The sequence below is a fragment of the Solanum pennellii genome, chromosome 9, assembly GCF_001406875.1.
Source record: "Solanum pennellii chromosome 9, SPENNV200".
Taxonomy (NCBI): Eukaryota; Viridiplantae; Streptophyta; class Magnoliopsida; order Solanales; family Solanaceae; genus Solanum; species Solanum pennellii.
Genome location: NC_028645.1, coordinates 197244 through 217166, shown reverse-complemented (window position 1 = coordinate 217166; position 19923 = coordinate 197244). Strand labels below are relative to the sequence as shown.

Here is a 19923-nt window from a genome sequence, read left to right as displayed (position 1 = left end):
TTACCCTCCCAGGAGCTTTCACCCTTTTTGATGCCTTGGTTACTCAAACTCGTGACCTTTGAGTTGGAAGTGATGGATATTTACCATCCGAGCAGTTTCCTCTCGCAAACTTATCTAGTATTCCATTTCAAAGTTCTTGCATCAACAATTCCAATTGAACCAACTTATTGATTGATTTTTTGGGACTCACCAAGTTACTTTGAACCATACAAGATTTATATATAAAGACAAAGTAGGATTGAGCAGTATGGTAGTAGACAACTCTTTTAGTTCAAAGAATATTCAACATCTAAAATACAAAAATCTTGATGTACATGTCATCAAAACGTGGATACAAGTTCATACTCTATGTTAAGGATAATTCAGGTAACAAAAGAGAAAAATGAAGAAAACTAAATAAAGTTTATTATCATACATATCTTTCTCATTCTCATGTAGGAGATAAATAAGTCCCTTGCAGTTAAGGTAACGACTTTGTGCATGGCCAACTCACATAGTGTGATGAGCGGTTTGTACAAGGCCGGTGATTATCAGTGATTCTGGCTTCAGGCTTCTCACAAAAGAACTCAACATTCCTCACATCCCATCATCAGTTTCTATACTCTGAATATGAGTTATCTCAGTCCAATCAAGCTCAAGACAAGGGCACATCTTGATCTTCAAAGACTCTAGTGATGACACTCTTTGCAGGAGACAATATGGAAGGCTATTTAGCTTTTCGCAACAATTTAATTCCAACTCCTTCAGACTAGGCATTACTGAAAAACCAACTTCTGGTTTTATGTCTGTCCATTCTTCCCACTCTGAACAATATGAAAATCTCAATTTCTTCAACTTTGGAAAAGTGTTAATGGTTCCTGGCAAGCCCAAGAATTCATTTCCTACATGTTTCAATTCATCCATAAGCCTTATCCAAAGAATTTCAAGAAATGGCAACTTACCTAAAGGTGGCAAAAAGGTGCAATTAAAGCACTCACTTAGTGTAAGAACTCTAAGATTATTAAGGGACAGCGTTATCCATGTTGGGAATTGAGTGCCTCTGTATCCGTTGATCGTCAAGAATCTAAGGTTTGGAGGTGGTACTAGAGCTTCCATCACATCCATACTTACCTCACTTGCCCAGTAGAAATTCAAACGTAGTTCTTTAATGTGTGGCTTCATTCTTAATGCTGCATTTTGTGCTTCAACTACGTCTTCTGCAGAGTTCAAACTGTCGATCACATGGATAGATACATACCCTTGAAGCTGGTTCAATTTTCCGATATATCCTAGCTTGCTTGATCCTTTCCCAACTGCAAAGTCACTCAAAGTCCTGAGATGAGTTAGATTTCCGATATCTTGAGGAAAAGATTCCAACTTGGGTGTGTCAGTTGTAATGAGGTGTCTCAAGTTGATCAGTTTTCCTATATGTTGAGGAAGTCTTGAAAGACGCTTACATCCTTGAAGATCTAACGTTTGCAGATTACACAACCGGCAAATGGCTTCAGGTAAGTTCTGTACTCGGCTACTGCTTAAATCAATGTACCTCAGATGGAACAGATTGCCGATTTCTTGAGGGAGTTCTTGTATTCCACAGCCATGTAAATTTAGAACTCTCAGACATTTAAGACCTTTGACCAGATCGTGAGTAAGCTCTTTCGCGAGCAAGTGTTCAGCAAAAAGACTGCGGATCTTTCCAACATCACAGATAGAAACAGGAGTTACTGTACTGTCAGTTCTCTCCCAGCATAAATGATGAACATTAAGAACTTTTTCTGTGCTTTCGGTCCCTGAGATGCTATAGCAGTCATTTCTTGAAAGAAACTGAGCAAAATCATGCACTACATCATGCATTTTGCAAGATATTATCACACTTGTGTTTTTATCATCTGTCTCCAACTCGTGAAAGAAAGAGCGCATAGCTAAGTTCACGAAGTACTCTCGTCCTCTAACTTCCTGCTGGTTATTTTCAACTGTGCTGAGAAAACCTTGTGCCATCCAAATTCTGACCAACTTGTCTACATTTATGACAGTATCTTTAGGAAAAATGGCACAATATGAGAAACAACGCTTCAAGATTGGGGGCAAGTCGTCGTAACTCAAGTACAAATGAGGAAAAAGGTCTACTGTCACTTCTTTCTGTTCCCATATTGGATTGTCCAAAACAGTTTGCCACTCTTGTTCTGTAACTTTAAAACGCAGGAGACTTCCCATAGTCTTTGCAGCAAGTGGCAATCCTTTGCATTTTCGAACAATTCTCCTTCCAATATCTTCTAAATTCTCACGATCCTCGTTACTCCTTCCTGAAAATGCTATCCGACTAAACAATGCCCAGCAATCTGAATCTGATATCTGTCCCAACCTATGCATGTAAGAACTTCCCATCATCCCCACAACCCTCTCACTCCGGGATGTAACCAAGATTCTACTTCCAGGAGCTCCATTCTTGAGGGAGTTCTTTAGTGGTTCCCATCTAGAATAATCTTCAGACCACACATCATCTAGCACAAGAAAGAACCTTATCTTAGAGACACATTCTTGAATTCTTTCTAACAACATATGAAACTGAGACAGATTCGGAGAGCTTTTAGTTAGCCCTTCAAGAATAGCTTTTGCAACTTTGACTTCATCGAAAGGATTAGATACACAAATCCAAATTCTTTTATCGAAATGACCCTTCAATTCCTCATCACCATAAGCTAGTTGGGCAAGTGTTGTTTTTCCAATCCCACCTGTACCCACAACAGAAACAACAACAGGTACATTTTCTTGATCACTACTCTCAACCAACTTCCTCATTACAACTTCTTTATCAGAATCCCTACCATGTACTTCTGATTCATCAACAATACCCGTAGTCATAGCTCTCCTAAACACATCTTGATCAGAAACACCACCACCAGTTGCATTAACTACAAAATTGAACTGATCTTTTCCCCTCACAATCTCTTCTAACTTAACATCTAATTCCTTTATTTTACGAACAATATCGCGATTAATCTCAAGTTTCTTGAAAGTAAAACAACAAGACAGTGAAAAGCAGCTTACTTTCTTCTTAGGAATGGAAACAGCAGCACCAGCAACAAGAAGAGAGTCATGTCTTTCAATTTCTTTCTGGAGTATTCTTGTGCGCCATTCATCTAACACATTGTCTGCATCATAAGAAAAAATTTCAAGAACTTGTAACCAATGTTTAACATTTTCATCTTTGACCCTTTTTCTCTCTGCATCATCCAATGCTTCTCTTATCATTTTCAACTTCAATGATAGACTTTGAATCTCTTCCTTGATCCCAATAGCCATTTTTAGCTCCTCTACTTGTTCCTTAACTTGTTCCACAACGAAATTGCCCAATTGTTCAAGCACAATGGAGACAAGTACCTCAGCCATGACTGTTTCTTGATTGGTTTGTTTATGAAACAAAAACAGAAATTGAATAAGATTTTGTTGTATGTGGAAATATATAAAATAATAGCATAAACAAAGGGAGTAATGTGTTTCATTTATATTATTTTAAATATAAAATTATCTTTGTTATAACGAATATATGGTGAATCACTAAAGATATAATGATTCTTCCTTTTTTCCCCTTTTCTCATTAACGCGTAGCGTACATGTTGCCAAGTCTACACTAAACAAATGCCTTTTTTTCCTTCTTTCTCCATTTGTTAGGTGACTTACATTTATTCGAGTCTAATTCCGACTCTTTTGATCTCAATTTACCTAACCTAAATTATATTATATAGTATGAATTTAAATTAAATATATTTTAATAGAAATATTTAATCAGCAAAAAATTATTTGTATAAAATTGTAGCAAGTAATATAAATGAAGTTTGACAAAAAGCAACTAATATAAAGAACTCATGATTTCTATTGCCATACACTTTTGTTAGTAATAAAAGAAAAGTATATCAATAAGGGAATCAAAGATGAACAAATAATTCACTCAAGGAATACTTTAGATGTCTAAAGTTATATTGTGCTTTATATGTAAAAAAAAAAATTATCATTTTGGGAATCAAAAATATTCTTTCAACATATCTCACCATTATTAAAAATTGACTTTTACTATAAAACCTACTTAAAAATCGAAAAATTTATTACCAAATAGCTTCGACTCTAGATTTCCAAAATTAGAAAACATATGCCCTAGATAAAACCATGTTAAATGATATATTTATATATTTTGCCAAAACACTAAACATGACAATTCAGATAGAAAATTAAGAAAATATGGATACTTGGGGTATTTTGAATATAAACAAATGGACTGAGACGTATCTAGAGGGGTTACGTGAGTTCAAGTGAATGCATACTCCCCTCTCTAGATTATAAATAGTAGTGTTATATTTTTTAAAAATATTTAAATATAGAGGTTTGAATCAACGTTAAAAGTAGCATATAATAATACAACGATGATTACGCACGTCTCTAAGTGATGATACAAATTTAAATCTTATTTTTGTTATATAGTAATATCCATCCAAGCGGTTATCGGTAACATTTTTGGTGTTTCAATCAATTATTTTTTCTTTAATCTTTCAAAACTTTCAAGTGTATAACTTTGGAAGTTCCCTAATTACTTGTTAATTTTTTCTTTTTTACTTATCCATCAAGAAAGTACAATTTTTTTAAAAAAATTTATTATACCCTTAATTCATGACTTTAAAAAAGATAGAATTTCTTGAAAATCTCAATTTTTAATTCATTCAGTATTAACAACACATCAAATCGATTAAATTTATATTCATAACCATACGCCCATTTTTCCGAAATCCTGAATAGGCTTTTACAAATGGCAACAACTACTTTGCAACAACCATAATATTATTCATTACCTAATATTTACCAAATGACAACAACTTGATTGAATGAATTGTTGCTATCGAAATATTTGGATTTTCTCTTTTCGTTGTTCCACTGATCTCTACTCGACTGCTTCTGCCGTGTTTTGCCCAAATTCCGGTGAGTTATCTCTTATGGTTTAGTCTCCTTGCTATGATTTGGTTATTTTTAAAATTTGTGGATCCTTCAATGACTCTGTTAAGTTCCTTTTTGATTCAAGCTCGAAACTTTCGGGCAGGAAAAGGGTTAATTTTGTTTTAGTTTTTAAGGTATTTGAATCTGGGTTTGGTAGAATTAGTTTATTGAGAGAAATTTGTTGTCAGTCTTCATGAATTCATTAGTACATTTTGTATCAGAAAGCAATACTGTGAAAAAAGAACAATTTTTTGTGTATCCAACTTCATGAAATCACTGGTGAATGAAAATTTGGAGGGTGAACCTTGACCCTGGAGTGGGTTTTTGCTAATTGCCGGTATGTTTTTCTTTTTGATTTAAATTTGGGGTTGGGGATTATAACATGAGGAATCGAACCTCAGCAATACGATGAAAGTTCAGGTGGCCAATCAACTGAGCTATTAAGTAGAAGTCACTGATGCTGATACTGCTTAAAATGTTTTTGTAATGTATTGGTTTCAATATATCTTTTTTTTTTCTTTTCGTTTTTGTAAATATTACTAGGATTTGAAAAGAAATAAGTCAATGGGGAACCATTGATTGACATAAAAGTTTTGATGAAATTGCCTTTGCTTTTGATTTCTTATTTTAAAACCTGATGGATTGAGAATTTTGATTGTCTTGATAGTTGTTTTTTAGGAGGTGATTGTTTTGAGAATCTTACAGCTTGTTTGGATAGTTTTTACCTATTCCACTGTGTTGTGTTGTTAGTTTTACTGAAAAGACGGTTCTGAAATGAGAAGGTTTTCATTCTTCTGTACAATCAGTCTTACCTGTTCAAGAGAAACATATGGCATGGATGATAAAATTTGATAAGAAATAAAACCAAAGAACCAGATTCAACAGTTCTAAGACTTGTTCTTATAGGTTAAATTTTTAAATGTAAAGGCCAGTGTTATTGAGAATCTTATGTGCCCTAAAGATACATATGGCTGTACGATTTATGCTCTACAATATCGATCGAGTAATAATTTCAACGAACCGAGTTTGAGAGTCAGTTATAGAACTAAAATGCCAACCTAAACACCTACAAGGAGGAAATCCTGTCGGCAAGAGCAGAGAATTGGGTTTTGGAGCAGTTCAGTTATAATATGAAAGAAACTATAATCCAAGTGAAGCCCAAATTAAAGCTGTGCAAAGATACAAATTTTGTACTGTTTAATAATCCAAAATATTAATTGTTAGGAGAGTTAGCTACTGATTACAGGATAGATCAATGTAGTAGGCCTGCTTTCCATTTACTGGTACTAGTGACTGTTTGTAACAAAGAGGATTCTCGAATTGACATGGAACACGGTAATCAGATTCATTGATATAGGAGTTCATCATAGAAATATAAACAAAAGAAAGAAAGGAGGGAGGTCCAGAGTTGGTCTGAAAAGCAACTAAGAAAATGAAGAGAAAACTTCATACCATAACCCTAACAAAGTATATCTTCTTCTATATATAGGCATCCTAACAAAGTGCACCTACCCTCCCCAAACCTCACTTGTGGAATTACACTGCTTATATTGTTGTAGTAGTAATAGTTGAGCAGTAAATTCTATTATTCTAAATTAGATGTTACAAAAGGGATGAATATTGATTCGTATGTGTAGATGTAAATGACCCCATTACTCTAATGGTCCTTTGATTCTAGGCGCTAGCAAGCAATCAATGTATTATGTTAAACATGGTCAAAATGAGAAATGCCATGCAATGTTAAGGGTAAGACCACAAAATTTGTATGATCTTCTCAAACAAAAAGATGAAAACCGCAACAACTGATTGACTAAGTTGAAAGGGGAGAAACAATCCCTTGAGTAGAGTCAATTATGTCATCATAATACAGTGAGAAGATATTTATGGAGTGAGTGTTGAAACACCTCTCAATAAGAAGTAGACTTAGAAGTTGTAATGAGTCTGATCTTGAAAAAGTGGATGACTTCAGTGATTTCTGCAACAGATGAAAATACTGTCGAGTATGATGAAAACGAGGATGATGGTTGGTTGTGATTTTTCAACTAGTCTTAAGCCCAATTTCGCTTTTATTCTCTTTCTTCATTGGAGTTCCGTTTTCCATCACATTGCTGAAATGATTAATTTCTGTTTTCTACGTTTCCATTTATATCGTTATTTTCTTGCTTTGTAACTTATTTGTTTATCCCAATTTCTGAGCATCATTTTTATTTTTTAATTTCTATTTTCTGCCTGTTACATAATTTTTTTAATATGTTGCAGCTCATTATTATGACAGATGTGCATGCTAATAATGCTGGAACTGCTGATGTAATTGCAACCCCACCACCAGGTAAGTTGATTCATTCATTAAACCATTCCTGTCAAAGTGTCTAGCTTGTATATCTTGTGTTTATATAGACTTAAATATTTCCATATATTGCTAAAGGGAAAAAAAGAAAGGGAAGGGGGAAGACAACTGGACTTTCAATCCAAAAGAAACTCAAGGAAAGTGTCAATGGAAAGTTGAAGGTAATTATCCCACCGGATCGAACAGTAGCAGTAGGTCCTGGAGCTAAAGATTTTGTTACTGAGCTCTCAGTGACAGTTCTCCATAATGCTAGGCATGATGTCAAGAATTGGAAGGGAGTTTCTGATCTTGCAAAAGATAGGATTGTTGCTCATATGCTGGTAATTCTCTTTCTTTCGATTAAATTTTAAAAACTTTTTGGTCCTTGAATGCAAAAAAATATAAAATTCAATCAAAATACTTGGAAAACCAAAATAGAGAACTCCTCCCTTGAAACAAGAGAATGAAAATGAGACTAAAAAAACCATAGGCTACTCAGATCATCAAAGCAACATACATTTCAGAATCTTGAATTCCCGCTGCAGATTTCAACTTCTTGATTTGGATTTAGTTGGTTAATTTTCTTGTTTCTTTGCTTTTACTGTAGCGCGCATGAAGTCGATTTTTTTCTAAACGTTTTTGTTTCAATACACAGTCAGTTCAGAATCATGATTTTAGATAGGGAACTAAATAATACATCAGAACAAGGATTAAAGTATACAAAAATGTATACTGATAAACTAACTTTAGAGCATTAGACTCTCAAGCATCCCTCAGTTTATGACAGACAATCAAAGTTCTATTTTAATTAAGCTCACTTAAATTTTATTTTGAGTGCAGGATACCTTCCAGCTTCCAGACATACAACATAATCGGGATACTATCCTTCAAACAGCTAAAAATTTATATCGATATCGCCGTAGTAGGCTACATGATCATTTCAAGAAATTTGCTACAAAAGAGTTAAGGTTGCAAAACATGCCATCACAGGTTAATGAAGCTGAATGGAAATTCTTGGTGGAATATTTCAACTCTGACGATTTTAAGGTAATTAAATAGTACGATGGATTTAACTTTATGATATTGTTTTGTTTTCTTTTTCTACTTCGTATAATTAAAATTGATTTCATGGACTCAAAATCAATGCAGAAAATGAGTGAAAGAAATAAAAGCAATAAGGCAAAACAAGAAGTGAATCATATTTGCGGCAGAAAATCCTTCCAAGCAGTATCATTTGAAGCAGTGAGATATGTCTTTCTTTTATTTTATTTTGTGGATTTTGATTTTTCCTTTTATCAGTAACGTAATTGATTTGTTTTTGGTAGAGAGACACAAACACCGGAAAAGAGCCAAACTCTCAGAAATTTTGGGAAATGACTCACGTGAACTCAAATGGGCATTGGGTTAATGATGCTTCTGCTGAAGTGAATGTACATAGAAAAATCTTATCTTTATTCTTAGATGAGTCTTGTCTAATTAAATCTTGAAAGTTAAAGCTGGTATACCTTGCTTGTAGGATAAGGTGAAAGAAGTTGTTGCTGAACAAATTCAAGAAATTGAAGAGGGTGCCGATGTGGACCTTATTGCTAATGCTGCATTTATGCATATTATGAGAGAAAAAGCAGGGTATGTTCGTGGTCAAGGATCGGGAGTTAAGCCAGCGAGTAGGAGATCCAGAGATGAAATTCAACAGCAACTGGAAGCACAACAAAAGGAGATAGAAGAAGAACGACGTAAACGAGAAAGTTTAGAGAGCAAGCTAATGGAAGTAAAATATCAGCTTGAAGAGGAGCGGAGAAGTCGAGAAGTCATGGAAACTCGTTTAGTGCGTGAGCAAAAATTGTTAAAAGAGGGCGTAATGGCATTAGTATCCCATATGCAAAGTTCCATGGTATTTATTTAGTATAAACTGCTAAACTAATAAATGCTACATTACTACTATAGTCACTCTCACTATCTCTGCTTCTTCCTCATTCTCATATCCTTCCTTTATACGACAAACTAAATTCTTTAGTTGTGCCATGTTTAACAGAATGGACTTCCTGCTGCAATTTTCAACATCATTAATAACTCAACTGGTTCAGACGAGGCAAGTCCTACAAGTCTTATGGATAAAAACTAGGTAAGTAAACTTTATCTAACTCATGTAAAATTATCTTCCTTGGTTGTATGCAAAAATGAGTCTTTAATTGCTTGATTAAGTCTTGGTACATTCTGTAGCAAAGTTTCAAGTCATTGTTATTTTGTAGTCGTATGTCTGGAAGTCATTCTTATCTTGATTTATGCATAAATGTTCGTCCAACAAGTTAAGCCTGCCCTCAAAGATACGGGACAATTTTGGCTGAAAACTCGTAGTTGGACAGCCCAAACATACCCTAAACTGTAAACTAGATACTATTATTTAGAGTACTTAATTAGATTTAAGACAAACGGAGAATTGATACATTCTCCACTGGGAGTTTTTTTTTTCTTTTCTTTCGAGTAAAGTTCTCTACTAGGAGTATCCCGTGTGGTATTTGGTACAGCTTTGTATGAGCAAATACTTAGTTTGTGAGGAAGTTTTTAATGTTTTTCACCTTCACCTTATCCATTTCAGTTTCGAAATACTTCTCTTGTTTTTTGCAATTTTATTGTTAGCTGAATGTTTCTACCCCAACCATTCTATAGAATGTGAACTTCTAGTGATGCCATTAGTTGCAAAAACCAGTAAGATTATGTGGTTCCACCCTCCTTTTGCTCTTTAAATATGTACTTTATAACTTATAATTTTATTAATCTTTTATTTGTAGGATGATCAAACATTGTTGCTGACAATATGGTTTATGTAATGCACAACCCATTGCAAGAAAATATTCTTCAGTTGATGCGCTGGGATGAAAGAAAGTTCTTCGGTGCTCCTCCGGGACGAACAGTAAAGGCACATGAAGGAATTGGCTCTTACTATCGATCGGATGGAGAGATTCGCGGCGCTTTACCTTACGAATATCTAAAGGCGAAGATCTCTTTTCGACTAGCAAGTTTACGTACCTAGGTCCTAAGTTTCTCATTACTCGGTGAAGTCGAGACTACTCTTGAAATTAGAATGTTTATATCCTTTTGTTCTTTCTGTAAGTAAAAATAAAAGTATATATTTAGGAGTATTAGTTTTTGGAAGTTACTAAAATATCTGATAAATTTCATCGATACAACTAAATTTAATTAGGGTCCTAAATCAAATAAATCTAAAACTATAACATAAGTTTTAAATTCAAAATAAAAAATTTAATATATACTTTTATGACAAATTTCACGTAAGATTGTTTTTAAAAAAGAAAAATATAAATCTGTAATCGTACTCAATAAATAAATTCTATTTTAATTTTGAAAAATGTGAATACAAACAAAATTATGTTCATGAAATAAATAAACGAACATATTAAAAAAATAAATTAGAATAATACAAACCACACACATAAACACAACTGCCACCACCATCGCGCCTGAGACTCCATCGATCACCACCATAACTCCGGTGAGTTTTCTCTTTTTCTCTCTTCCTTCTTCTTCTTCATATATCGTCTCTTTCCCTGCATCTAGATGCCCTCCATCCATGTTCCCCTAGGTCCATGGTAATTCGAAAATAGGATGTGTGAATCGGTGAAAATGTTGAGCTCCTCTTTTGATTTGCTTTCTCATGTTAGGCTTCTCAATGATTAACTGCTGTACCCAACTATGAATCCCGAAATTTGGAATGGTGCATGATCACTGAATATGTTGTGCACATGAAGTGCTCGACGAATTGTCACACTAAAATTCTCACAATGTGGATCCTATCTGTCAGGTTAATCAAGTTGCTGATTCATTTCCTTATTTATAAAGTAATCCAGTTTGGGTTTTTAAGTATACCCTGGGAACTATGAGTGATAATGTTTCTATTAGGAACTATAAAAGTTGGACTAAAGTTATTTTAAGTTAGAAATTCTAGAGGAGAAAAACATAGAAAGAACAAAGGGGATTTCTTTTTTAACTCACTTGACAACTTTAATATGGTAGGCTTGGTTCCTACGGGTACTAACCGAACATGGAAATGTTAATATTTCTGCAGAAGTACCTTACAAACATTTGGAGTAACCATTAACATTCCTCCAATATTGTTATCCTATAAGAACTCAACTTATAAACCGTCAGAAGAAGCTTGGAGTGCTCTTATGGACGAATGTATCTCATGATGGTTCTTTGAACTTTCATACTTGAACTTACCAAAATTTAGTGTGAATGACCTTTTCCCCATAATTTGTGTTAAATCTAACGAACATAGATTGTTAAGCATTCTACGGAGAGGAGAAGTGTTTAACTTTTGGCAAACTTATAGCACCAAAATTGTTCAGTGCATAGGTACTATCTTGCACCTACCCTCGAGCATAAGAAATCTTTTTTTATTTTCATTTTCTCAAGAACTGCAGATGCTAAATTTGGCCTGTTTGAACATCTTTTTAACAATCTTTCCTTAGGTTATACTTATTTCTCTTCAACGGATTAGTAGTTTTTTTTTCTATATGCTAGAATTGGATTAAGTTTGCTGAAACTGGTGCCGGATAAGATGGATACCCATATTATTCATCACTCAACCCATTATTTATCCATAAAATATTGTAAGTTGAATAATTCATCCATTTTTGTTTAACTTGTCCATATTCAATTTGACCCGCTCATTTGTCAGCTCCAGTCTACATGGTGAATTTCCCTTTTATTTTGTATCCAGTGATAAATAGCCTAATTTCGAGAGTCTTCACTGTGAAGTAGCTCGCCAGCCCCGTTGAAGGCAAACAACAACCTTGTATGGCTATTCCTCTAATTAGAAGTTTTCGAAGACTTCCGTTACTTTCACTTCGCAGGCCTCTATCCTCTTCCTCTACCTCGTACACGTAAAGCTAATGTCTTTTTAAAAATTTCTTCACTTGTTTCTCTAGTTAATTTTGATTAAATGGAGTATGTCTGATTTATTTTGATTATCTCCCTCTATTGTCTCTATATTCAGGCCAATTCTTGGAAACCGAGAAAGCTTTTTGCACTTGTCAAGGTTTGTGCCTCAAAATAGCTTAATCCGACTAGGCTCATGTTGGGACATGAGGAACTTTAGCCATGGAAGTGTGAATTTTGTTATAACAAAAGATGGGAAATCCAAGTTTGAGACACATGAAGTGGAAGCACCAAAGAAAGAAAAATGGAAGACAAAGAAGAGGCTGAAGCTGCAAAGGAAGAGAGAGAAGAAGAAGAGAAATGCTGCAAATAAGAGGGATCCAAGAAGGCTTGGTCTAAAGGGGAAGAAGAAGAAGCAGAAGTTTGACACTGCTGAAGAAAGAATTAAGCAGAAGATAGAAAATGTGAGCTAATGATTTTCCTTTTTTACTTAAGAGCCAATGATTGATTTTGCCATTAGTTCTCCTGCTGAGGATTTATATCACCTACCCCAACTTGTTTGGAATTGAGATGTAATTCTTGTCTGTTTAGCTATTACCACTACTACTATGGCTCAACCCCGAACTATTTGATCTTGACTGTATGTCTTCTCGAATCCATCTCATTCCATTTGGACCAGTATGATAGAACAGTGTTGTTTAAGCGCGCTTCAAAGCGAGGCGACCCTTGTGCGCTTTTTTAACTTGAGGCGAGGCAATTTGAAAAAAGCACTCGCTTCAGAGGAAGAAGCGAGAAGCGAAGCTGAGGAAAGAGCGCAAAAAAGCGCGCTTTTTATAAAAAAAAGCGACAATTAGGGTTTTTTTAAAAAAAATTAGGTTTTTCTAAAAAAAATCTGAAATATAACTTCTCTCTCCTCACAACTCTTCTTTCCCTTCTCTCCTCGCAACTCTTTTTCCCTTCTCTCCTCGCGACTTTCTTTCCCTTCTCTCTCCTGAAGCTCTCGACTGAGGCTGCTGGCTGCCGCCCTTCTTTTTCTCGTGAAGATCTCGACTGAGGCTGCTGGCTGCCTCCCTTCTTTCTCTCCTCAAGATCTCGACTGAGGCCTGCAGGTAATTTGTTCATCTCTTTTTTCTTCTTCTTCTCTTCTTTTCTTCATCTCTATTCTCTGCTGCCTGCTCTTTTCTTCTTAGTTCTTACTGACTGCTGCCTCTGTTTTTTTTTTCAATTCTTTTGTTTTTTTTATTTTTATTTTGTGATCAGTGTGTATGCTAGCAGCCTTTTTTTATTATTTTCTGAAACTTCCTTTTGTTTGTAGTATTTTGTGATTTAATTATGTTTTTGATTTTTTGCTTTATATGTTAAGACTTGTGAGTATTTTTGCCTAAGTAATTTCTTTCAATCTAAGACTATATTACCTCTTTTTAGTTATTTAATATTTTTTTATTTTTATACTAAATGTCGCTTTTTTAAAAAAAAGCGCGCGCTTCGCTTCACGCTTCTGTGAAGCAAGCCCTCGTCGCTTTTTTCCGCTTTTCGCTTCCCAAAACACTGTGATAGAATCTGTAATAGCATAAAGAATGAACTGAATTGTAGAACTTGGGCAGGGTAATGATTTGTAATAATTTTGGGAATGAGCTTCAACCTATTCTCTTCAATTTGGTTGACAAAAAAATAAATTAGAAGGGGAAGTTGGAAGGAAGATATAGAGGAAAATGAATTGTTAAACTTCTTGAGTAATCTATTATATTACTTCTTCTCATTTGATACTCATATTAGAGCGAGGTTGTAGAAGCATTATTGAACCTGGATTTGTCTCTTTCCCTTATCTTCTTGGCTATGTTTTTTAATAGTAATTGCAAAGATCTATTTTCTCTATGATTTCAGCATGGAAATACTTAGTGAGTACAGTTATTTTCTTGAAACTGGAGAAAGAAAAGAATCTCTTTACTTTTCAATTACTTTTAACTTTTGTGTCATCTACTGAAAACCAAGTTACAGCAAGTGTGCCTGTTTGCGTGGTTGCTACCTCACTGAAGCATGGAAGACATTTCGTAGTTAAGTTTTATATCTATCTTACCTTTTTCCTGGTTTAGTATGTGAAGAATTGTGTGGTCACCTTATGTTTGTGTTTATTGAAGCTAAGATTTGTTTTATTCCCATTTCCATATGACTTATATACGAAATAATGGAGTTCTTTATTTTAACAAAAGCTGACATGTTTTGGCTTGGGTCAGGCAAAAGTCAAAGAAGCGCTGTTGATTGAGAGACTAAAGCGATATGAGGTTACCAAAGTTCAAGGTCCTGAGGTTAAGCCACACTTCCTCACTGGCGAAGAACGATTTTTTATAAAAAAGATGGGGCAGAAAAGGTCTAATTATGTGCCAATTGGCAGAAGGGGAGTCTTTGGTGGTGTTATTCTTAATATGCATTTACATTGGAAAAAACATGAAACAGTCAAAGTCATATGCAAACCTGGTCAAGTCCAAGAATATGCCGATGAAATTGCAAGACTGAGTGGCGGCATCCCAATTCAGATAATTGCAGATGATACAATAGTTTTTTACAGAGGAAGAGATTATGTGCAACCCGAAATTATGTCTCCTATTGATACACTGTCAAAGAAGAAGGTTAGTTTGTTAGAGCTAAATTTCTTTAATTACCAAGTAATTGCTTCTCATCATGCATTTATGCGCAAGTTTGCTCTTTCAAGTCTTACTGTGCATAGTCCTTCTACCATCAACCTCTAGTCATTCCCACCAGCTTTCACTGTAATTCTCTTTCGATTGATGCGTGAATCCTTCATTTTCTCGATCTTCTTATGCGAAACAGGTATGCAATAGGTGTGGGTACTTTTGTGGATGATTTAAAATATTTCTAAAAATCATCAAAGATTTCACGTACCCGTAACATATGTATATCCTATACATACCTGTAGCTGAATCCATGTTAAACAGCTTATTGTTGACCTGGCTTATAGATGCAGCTGGGTTAATATATCAGGGTAGATCATCTGAAATCCACCTCAACAGCCATTCTCCAACCCTTTTGTGACTTGTATTATTCACTGTACATCACCAAAGAACCATACCCTTCATTGCACCACAGATACCCCTTACTGTTTGTAATTTCATCCTCACATGTTTACTGCTCCTTTGGAATCAGTTCACTATATTTATGGCATAAAGATTTTACTTTTAATATTTTGACTCTGTCTCATTTACCTGTATCTTTGTTTTATCTAATTTGTTTCAATCATGATAAGAATTACTGGTCAATTCTCCAGGCATTGGAAAAATCCAAATATGAGCAGTCGCTAGAGTCTGTGAGACGTTTCATTGCGATTGCTGAAAAGGAACTTGAACTCTACTACCGACATGTCGCCCTATATGGTGACCCAAGTAACCGAAGTGCTTACTCCATCCTTGATGATTCAAGAAGCACAAGAGGAAAACGAAATGCCGAGATAGGAGAGAACTATTCAGCAAGCAAATCTAATATGTTGGATCTTGAATTGGAAATTGATGATAGTTGTTCTGATGACAACCAGTCTTTATAATTTGAATTTGAAGATACCTGAATAGGAGTTTTCAATTCAACCTTAGTTCGGAAATAACTATACCTCTGTTTTTATCTGCGTTTTATCGCAACTTTCTAACGATATAATATATGAAGTTGTTAATTAGCAAGTAGGGGTTTATATGACCGGGTTGGTTCAGGTTTTTCAAATATCAAACCAAACCATTTGTGTCGGATTTTTGAATTTATAAACCAAATCAAACTAATAAAACTCATGTTTTTCAACTTTGAGTTTTTTCGGATTTCAGGTTTTTTCGATTAAGTATTCATACAAACATATAATTTACTTGTATTTCAAATATTTCTTTAGTCCTTCTCAAGAAAATAACAAAAAATATGATATGATTAATGATATTAATCGAAATTAAAAAAATAAAATAAAATCGCATAAAATATATGTTGCAAATTAATAAGTCATAATGAAATTGATCAATCATAATTTAAAGTACTAAATCATGGTAAAATAAGTTTAGTAAGTATTAGTTACATGGCCAAATATTAAAAGAAATTAAAATTAGATTATTTATTTTAATTGTCAAAATATATATAAAACTAAAAAACAAATATTAAAACATATTCATTACTTTTAGCGAGCGGTGGTTTTAGACGCCACAAAAAGTAACATTTAGCGACGACATTCATAACTTTTAGCGACGGTAAAAATCGCCACTGAAAGATGCCTAACGGCATTCTTAGCTTTTACTGGCGGTTTTAGTTGCCGCAAAAACTAACTTTTAGCGTCGAGTTTCATAGCTTTTAGTCGTTGTGAATAAGTATAATAGTGGCCACTAAAGGAATGTTTTAGTAGCAACATTAAACGCTGCTAATACCTACATTAATAGCCACTAAATGTAAGTTTTAGAGGCAACATTAGCAGCTAAGAATAAGTATAATACTTGCCGCTAAAAGATTGTTATAGTCGCTGCTAATGCCTAAACTTAATTGCCACGAATAGTATGTTATAGTCACCACAAGGCTTTAAAGGTCACCACTAAATTAGGTTTCAGTGGCAACTCTAGTCGCTGCTAATGCTCATAAAAGTCACTATTAAAAGGAACTTTTAGTGACGACATTCATAACTTTTAGCAACGGAATAAGTCGCCATAAAAGCCAGTTTTAGCGACGACATTCATCACTTTTAGCAGCAGTTCTGTCGCCAGTCACTTTTAGCGACGACCTTCATAACTTTAGCGACGACCTTCACTACTTTTAGCGACGACCTTCATAACTTTTAGTGACGACCTTCATGACTTTTAGCGACGACCTTCATAACTTTTAGCGACGACCTTCATGACTTTTAGCGACGACCTTCATAACTTTTAGCGACGACCTTCATGACTTTTAGCGACGATCTTCATGACTTTTAGCGACGAGCTTCATGACTTTTAGCGACGATCTTCATATCTTTTTGCGACGAACTTCATAACTTTTAGCGACGACCCTTCATAACCTTTAGCGACGACTTTCAAGCCCTTTAGCGGCAATTTTTGTCGCCACTAAAAGTCACTTTTATCAATATTAATACTTTCTTTTAGCAGCGGTTTTTGTTGCCATTAAAGTGACCTTTAGCGACGATATTCATAAATTTTAGCAGCGACATTTATGACCTTAATTAAAATTTATATCATTGTTCCTGTAATCAACTGACATTTTAATCAATATATTCTTTATTTACATCATAGATAAATCATATACAAAAGGGAAAATTGATCAGAAAGATAAACGGGAACATAGTAAGGATTTGAAATCCAAATATGCATTAAATTGGATAAATTTACAAGGAAGTAAGAAGGGCAAGCAACCTATAAAACCACATCTCTATTCTCCTAAATAACAATTAGGAAGTGGAAAAACAAATAGAGTGGTCAAGCCATTGGAATATATATAATAGAAAGCCCACAAGGCTTTGGTCCAACGGTAAGAGTGTAGCGCGTGATGTGTGGGTGCAGCCACCAACAAAAGCCAGGTATATATGTAAAGAGCAAGACTATTGCCAACCCTTTATTCCTCCCTATAAATTTGTAAATACTAAACCTATATGATGTGAATCATTGTGGGCCATAAACTTGAGTTAGGACCAAACTCATGTACAAATGGTACTTTGCATGTCTCAATATATCCACACTTGCAGTGCTTTGTGAACATTGTATAGCTCATAAAAATGACTCTAACTTACCTTAGAATTAAGTGATGACTTGATCACTTCTTATGCTGCTTTGTATTTGGCCGTCTCCTCCTTCAGTTGTGTAACAGTTTCCACCTATATATGATAAAGATAGTCAATTAGGAGTTTGGACACATATATAGCAACATTAAAAGTTGGCACAAGCATTAAAATCATACATACACAAGCTTTTTTCCACCTTGTTTATGTCATCAACAACCCACCTTTACAACATTTCTCTAAATATAATGTATGTTGGAGGATATATTTTTTAAGATTTTTCTATTTAATTTATAAATGAACATAGTCAAGAATACAAATAAATATTATTATTGGCTCAAAATAGCAAGCAATAGTTGTTCTTTGAGTTGCTCTTTTTAGCGGCAATTGTCACTCACCTTTAGCGTCATTGGTTCTAATGGCACTTAATAATACCGATAAAGACTTTAGCACTCTTTATTAGTGTCAATATTTAATGATGCTAAAAGTTGTTTTTGTTGTAGTGTTAGCAACTTTGCTAAACTAATCATTTCATAGTTTTCTCTCTCTTCTTTAGATATATTGTGGATCGACTATACTATTGTCCCTGGATCTCTTGGCTGAAATTGATACTTTTATCTTTCATATTTTCCAGACAATGGCTGCAAAGAAAAGCATCATGTCAAGGTGGATAGTATGAGTTCAAATCATAGCAGTCACAAAAATGCTAATTGATCTCTTCTCAATTAATAGATGAGTGATAATCAAATAATATAGTATGTATTTAACAAAATATCGGATATGAGTAAAGATTTACAAAGACAAAAAAAAAGGGTTTTGAAATATATTTTAACTTTGATTGTAATTGTTGTTATGATATCAAACTTTGGAAATGATCTTTTACCCTACACAATTTAATAATGTATTTTTAAGATATACTTGTGTCCGCGTGGATATAAAAAAATATTGCATAATTATAAATAGTAATGTGTCTACGTGCAGGGGCACGTATATACTTTAAAATACATTATTAAATAGTCCAGGGGTAAAAACTACACTATTAAATAGTTTGGGGTAAAAGGTCATCCATAAAGTTACATCGCAACAACAATTTCGGCTAAAGTTAAAACATTTTTCAAGACCCTTTTCCCAAGAAAAATCATATTCACCATACTAATATTTGATGTAGACATGAGTATTGTATCACAAAATGATATTTAGGAGTAACTAATTAACAATAAGTAGTTTTCTTTATAAATGTTTCTAATACTTATAACGACATTGGATTCATAAAAAATAAATAGTTAATATGTATATTTATTATAGTTAAAAATTATTTTTGTTGAATCTAAATAATTTTTCACAAACAAAAAGGACAAGTATCACATCTTTCTCATTTATTTGGTATTTTGTTAGGAGTTCTTTTGGGGTTTTGTGGGGAGAAATTTCCTGGAAATTACATTACAACAGATTTGTAGTCCCTACACATTACTTGACATAGACATTCTGCATGCACTTGTTTGCATTTGAACTTTATAACCGCTAAATTTTCATACTTATCTTAGCATTTACAAAACAAAGCAGAAAAATATATATATATATATATATATATATATATATATATATATTGTGTTACGTTATATCGTATTATTTTAATGATCATATGACATAATTGGATAGATTGTATTAGTTTATGTCGTTACATAAGTGATAAACTTACAAGAAAAATAGGGCATATCATAAAAATGTAGGGTAAAGTATAAAATAGAATTAAGATATAATAAATAAAGATAATGACAAAAAAATATTAAGGTAACAACGCAATTACATCAAATTGTTATATATAATGGTACTTTTTGTCGTTACCTAATGTTAGACTTGAACAATATGACATAATAAAATTTGAGTATAAAAGAATAAGATGATATTAGTAAGGCGTTATAGCTCTTAAACTAGTCACTAAATTTTACTTAGATGCTCAAATTATAGTTTGTTCTAATTAAGCCTTTAACGACAA

At 33.9% G+C, this 19923-nt stretch overlaps 3 protein-coding genes and 1 long non-coding RNA gene across 11 annotated transcripts in view; 2 read left to right on the top strand and 2 right to left on the bottom strand.

Moving 5' to 3' along the window:
- Positions 1 to 194: 194 nt before the first annotated feature.
- Positions 195 to 3606, bottom strand: LOC107029595 (putative disease resistance protein RGA3). Its single transcript, XM_015231029.2, has one exon. It carries the CDS (start codon positions 3367 to 3369, stop codon positions 577 to 579), a length of 2793 nt encoding a protein of 930 aa, XP_015086515.1. The 5' UTR covers positions 3370 to 3606; the 3' UTR covers positions 195 to 576.
- A 1132-nt stretch (positions 3607 to 4738) lies between these two features.
- LOC107029503 lies at positions 4739 to 10453 on the top strand. 2 transcript variants are annotated; one of them, XM_015230930.2, is made up of 9 exons: positions 4739 to 4947; positions 7238 to 7291; positions 7388 to 7629; positions 8129 to 8335; positions 8438 to 8530; positions 8614 to 8718; positions 8805 to 9179; positions 9321 to 9410; positions 10078 to 10453. In XM_015230930.2, the coding sequence occupies exons 1-8, from the start codon at positions 4854 to 4856 to the stop codon at positions 9408 to 9410; spliced, it is 1260 nt and encodes a 419-aa protein (XP_015086416.1). In that variant the 5' UTR covers positions 4739 to 4853; the 3' UTR covers positions 10078 to 10453. The 2 variants fall into 2 exon arrangements, with proteins under 2 accessions (XP_015086416.1, XP_027767616.1); XM_027911815.1 differs by having other exon boundaries at positions 4790 to 4947; positions 7222 to 7291.
- A 194-nt stretch (positions 10454 to 10647) lies between these two features.
- On the top strand, positions 10648 to 15883 carry LOC107029139 (uncharacterized CRM domain-containing protein At3g25440, chloroplastic-like). Of its 7 annotated transcripts, XM_015230471.2 has the most exons (6): positions 10648 to 10799; positions 11831 to 11919; positions 12030 to 12192; positions 12306 to 12651; positions 14422 to 14814; positions 15471 to 15883. In XM_015230471.2, the coding sequence occupies exons 3-6, from the start codon at positions 12107 to 12109 to the stop codon at positions 15741 to 15743; spliced, it is 1098 nt and encodes a 365-aa protein (XP_015085957.1). In that variant the 5' UTR covers positions 10648 to 10799; positions 11831 to 11919; positions 12030 to 12106; the 3' UTR covers positions 15744 to 15883. The 7 variants fall into 7 exon arrangements, with proteins under 7 accessions (XP_015085957.1, XP_015085962.1, XP_015085960.1 ...); XM_015230476.2 differs by lacking the exons at positions 11831 to 11919; positions 12030 to 12192 and adding an exon at positions 10969 to 11108 and having other exon boundaries at positions 10654 to 10799; XM_015230474.2 differs by lacking the exon at positions 11831 to 11919 and having other exon boundaries at positions 10656 to 10799; positions 12071 to 12192.
- A 1611-nt stretch (positions 15884 to 17494) lies between these two features.
- The window catches only part of LOC107029663, a 6024-nt gene continuing 3595 nt past the window's right edge, over positions 17495 to 19923 (bottom strand). The window contains exon 2 of the long non-coding RNA XR_001458044.2: positions 17495 to 18023. This is a non-coding gene — a long non-coding RNA (uncharacterized LOC107029663). The remainder of the gene's footprint in view (positions 18024 to 19923) is intronic.

Coding starts and splice junctions, on each gene's coding strand:
- LOC107029595 (XM_015231029.2), bottom strand. CDS start 3,369: ATGGCTGAGGTACTTGTCTCCATTGTGCTTGAACAATTGGGCAATTTC.
- LOC107029503 (XM_015230930.2), top strand. CDS start 4,854: ATGAATTGTTGCTATCGAAATATTTGGATTTTCTCTTTTCGTTGTTCC. Junction 7,292..7,387: donor AATTGCAACCCCACCACCAG/GTAAGTTGATTC, acceptor ATATTGCTAAAG/GGAAAAAAAGAAAGGGAAGG. Junction 8,336..8,437: donor TCAACTCTGACGATTTTAAG/GTAATTAAATAG, acceptor AAATCAATGCAG/AAAATGAGTGAAAGAAATAA.
- LOC107029139 (XM_015230471.2), top strand. CDS start 12,107: ATGGCTATTCCTCTAATTAGAAGTTTTCGAAGACTTCCGTTACTTTCA. Junction 12,193..12,305: donor TCTTCCTCTACCTCGTACAC/GTAAAGCTAATG, acceptor CTCTATATTCAG/GCCAATTCTTGGAAACCGAG. Junction 14,815..15,470: donor ATACACTGTCAAAGAAGAAG/GTTAGTTTGTTA, acceptor TCAATTCTCCAG/GCATTGGAAAAATCCAAATA.